The sequence below is a fragment of the Otolemur garnettii genome, unplaced genomic scaffold (genome assembly GCF_000181295.1).
Source record: "Otolemur garnettii isolate 467f Iridium unplaced genomic scaffold, OtoGar3 scaffold00159, whole genome shotgun sequence".
Classification (NCBI taxonomy): domain Eukaryota; kingdom Metazoa; phylum Chordata; class Mammalia; order Primates; family Galagidae; genus Otolemur; species Otolemur garnettii.
In genome coordinates, this window is record NW_003852554.1 from 791,765 (window position 1) to 795,454 (window position 3,690).

At 37.9% G+C, this 3,690-nt stretch overlaps 1 protein-coding gene across 1 annotated transcript; it reads right to left on the reverse strand.

The window, feature by feature from the left end:
* Positions 1 to 194: 194 nt before the first annotated feature.
* BTF3L4 (basic transcription factor 3 like 4) lies at positions 195 to 2,311 on the reverse strand. Its single transcript, XM_012811460.2, has 2 exons — positions 2,093 to 2,311; positions 195 to 465 (listed from the first exon to the last, which is right to left on the reverse strand). Exons 1-2 carry the CDS (start codon positions 2,286 to 2,288, stop codon positions 398 to 400), a joined length of 264 nt encoding a protein of 87 aa, XP_012666914.1. The 5' UTR covers positions 2,289 to 2,311; the 3' UTR covers positions 195 to 397.
* Positions 2,312 to 3,690: the final 1,379 nt, after the last annotated feature.

Genomic DNA, 3,690 nt, shown 5'->3' on the forward strand with positions numbered 1-3,690 from the left:
GACAATAGGAATAAATAAACTGGTAGGACCCCACTAATAATGATTTAATTATCTGCTTACAATAGCAATCCTAAAGAAATGTTCATCTTTTTAGTCTATGCAAACCACTACAGTGAACAGCATTTTCATTATGTCAATTATAATTCACACAGAAATGTTATAACGATAACGATGCAAATTTATAATCACAGTGATTAATTTAACAAATGTAGGCAGCAGAGCTTTATATGACAATTTCTAAGTTCTAAGTAGGGGGAGGGCTGTTCTTTTCCATTAGTTCCTATCCACACAGCACTGTGCATCAATTTAAATTCATGAGCTCCTGATCAACAAAAGCCTGAGTTATCCAGGCAGTGAGTGAGAAGAGATGCTAAAAATCTAAAGACTAAAGAAAATGTCATTTACCTGGAACGTCATCATCTTCCTCATCAATGTCATCTGGTTTTGGTGCTTTGCTATCCAGGACTACAAAAAGTTTATTTTCATATTAGTCATTGATAACAAAGACCTTTAAGAGAACATTTAAAATGTTTATCCTTTTTCTGTCTAAATTTCCTACATTTGCTCAAAACTAAATATTATCAATCTAAATTGCCAATCATACTTTTTTGCTTAAGTAACAATACAATCAGTAAAACTTTGTAACTTTTAAATTTTTATTTATTTCTATATTTTTAAGGCAAGCATGGAACAAAATTTCTTGAAGGAAACAAAAGATAGGTTTATAGACTAAGAGAAAATACAGGCTTGCAGAGCAAGATACATTTGCTGTATGTAGACAGTGAACAAGTCTCTACTGCCACGACAAAGAAAAGGCCTGGGTCACAGCTGCCCATTCTTTTATACTATCTAGGTCAGGCCTACCTCATGGTTCAGAGATTACCTTGAAACCTCAAAACTTTTTTTTTGTGTGTGAGACAGAGTCTTACTATGTCGCCCTCGGTAGAGTGCCATGGCATCATAGCTCACAGCAACCGTGAACTCTTGGGCTCAAGCGATTCTCTTGCCTCAAGAGAATGGGTCCCAAGTAGGTGGGGACCACAGGTACCCGATGTAGTTGCCATTGTTGTTTGGTAGGCCCAGGCTGGATCCGAACCTGCCAACTCTGTTGTATGTGGCCGGTGCCCTAGCCGCTTGAGCCACAAGCGTCAAGCTAAAACTTCACAACTTTAATTTTGACATATACCAATACAGCTAGACATTTCAAAGTGGAGCAAAAGCAAAATTCACATGCAAAATGGAATAACACATGAATTTGAGGAAAAAGACATTACCGTAAATTTATGGTGGCTATACTCTCCAAATAAAAAATTAATATTCAAGTTTTGTTCCCACTTCTTTTGGTGTAATGAAGTGTGCAGCTAGCCATATAGGCACTGAGATATCTTTTTTTAGGGGCAGTAGCACATATTAGAAATTGGGACTATCTTGAAAATTCAGAACTTATGGTTGTTACGTCTACATATTTGACAAAAAAATCTACAAATTTGACAAAAATGACGTTCTCTGACAATAGTATTTCCTGGTTGTTATTAATTAACAGTGAATATCAAATTAACTGTTTGAACTATGGCCTGCAGATTCATTTTAGGCAATTACCTCTCAACTTACTACATCACTACCAAAATGTTTCTGAATATTCTATGTTATACTACACAATTACTACAGAAACACTCAAAATTGTATGAAACATACAAGTGATTTTATAGAAAGTAAAATAATTACATACAGGCAAATTCACTTTAAGATGGGACATTCATTTGTTCTTTCAGTGACAAGGTCTCACTCTGTTGCTCAGGCTGAAGTGCAGTGATGTGATCACAGCTCACTGCAACCTTGAATCCCTGGGCTTGAGCAATCCTCCTGCCTCAACCTCCTGAGTAGCCAGGACTACAGGTTTATGCCACTACATCTGGCTAATTTAAAAACACTTTTTTTTTTAGAGCTAGGGATCTCAGTATGTTACCCAGAGATCCTCCTGCCTAAAGTGTTGAGATTATAGGCATTAGCCTCTGTGCCTAGCCCATCTTTTAAATTAGGTTTTTTAAGTAAGGTGGGGAGAGAAAGAGGTACAAAATTAAAAGATACCTACCTTGCCGTGGGAACTGTTCAGCTAACTTCCTAAGGCTTGTTAAGCTGTCAGCACCAAGCTGACTTAATATTCCAGGAAGCATTTCTGTAATTGGTTTAGCTTCTGCATGACCGGTAATTGCAAAGGTGTTAGCAGAGAGGGAAGCTTGGACTTTGGGATTGTTGAAATGAATAACTGTCCCATCATCTTTAATCATGTTCACCTGTATGATCACAGAAGGAAAATATACTTTACATACCAGGTACAACTAAAACAGTATCTTTTTTTTTTTGTAGTTTTTGGCCGGGGCTAGGTTTGAACCTGCCACCTCTGGCATATGGGGCCAGCGCCCTACTCCTTTAAGCCACAGGCACCGCCCCTAAAATAGTATCTTTTTAAAAAGCAATTTAGCCAATTATGTTTGTTACTTGGTCAAGATAGTAATTAGCTAAGCAGTGGACATGGATGGAAAAAGACCCCAGTAATAAAGTACAACAGTATATAGATGGCACAAATTATTAGGAAGGTAAAGAAATAGTCATTTTGTGATATAATCTAGATTTTAAATTCAAAGACTTCTAAGAGAAGTTCATGTTCATATTAAAAAAAGAAATTATCAGCCAAGAACTGGCTTCTTAATGAAACTGCCCATTATGATTCAATTCATATTATCAAACAGAATCACTGTAATTACTATTTGGCGGGGTAGCATCTTTCTTGGGGGACTGGCTGTAAAGGGGAAATAATACATAGCAAAAATAACCACTGAGCTTTTTTTGGCCAAAGACACCATCTTCCAGTAATTCACCAAAATGACAAACACAAAAGAAAAGAGGAGAGGCGCCCAATACATGTTCTCTAGGCCTTTTAGAAAACATGGAGTTGTTTCTTTGGCCACATATATGCGAATCTACAAGAAAGGTGATATTGTAGACATCAAAGGAATGGGTACTGCTCAGAAAGGCAGGCCACACAAATGTTACCATGGCAAAACTGGAAGAGTCTACAAGTCACCCAGCATGCTGTTGGCATTGTTGTAAACAAACAAGTTAAGGGCAAGATTCTTGTCAAGAGGATTAATGTTCGTATTGAGCATATCAAGCACTCTAAGAGCCAAGAGAGCTTCCTGAAACATGGGAAAGAAAATGATCAGAAAAAGAAGGAAGCCAAAGAGAAAGGTACCTGGGTTCAACAGAAGCACCAGCCTGCTCCACCCAGAGAAGCCCATTGTGTGAGAACTGACAGAAAGGAGCCTGAGCTCCTGGAACCCATTCCCTATGAATTCATGGCATAATAATCATATTAACATAGCACACAGGAACACCAGTGGACCCATGTTTTTAGGTGCTAGAACCTATTTATTCCCCATGAGCTCATGACATAATAGGTGTACAGCATAGCACACTGGATAACCAATAGACCCCATGTAACAGTGATACAAGGTGCTGGAACCTATTTCCCATGAATTCAAAAGTCAATCAACGCTTTGTCACATTCAATGGCAAGGTTCCAGCATGAGCTACTGGAAACTCTTCCCTATGAATTCATGGCATGGTAGATAAAAATAATAGCTTACTGCTACTGTAAAAATGTTTCTCGTTCATTCACTAAAAGTGTGA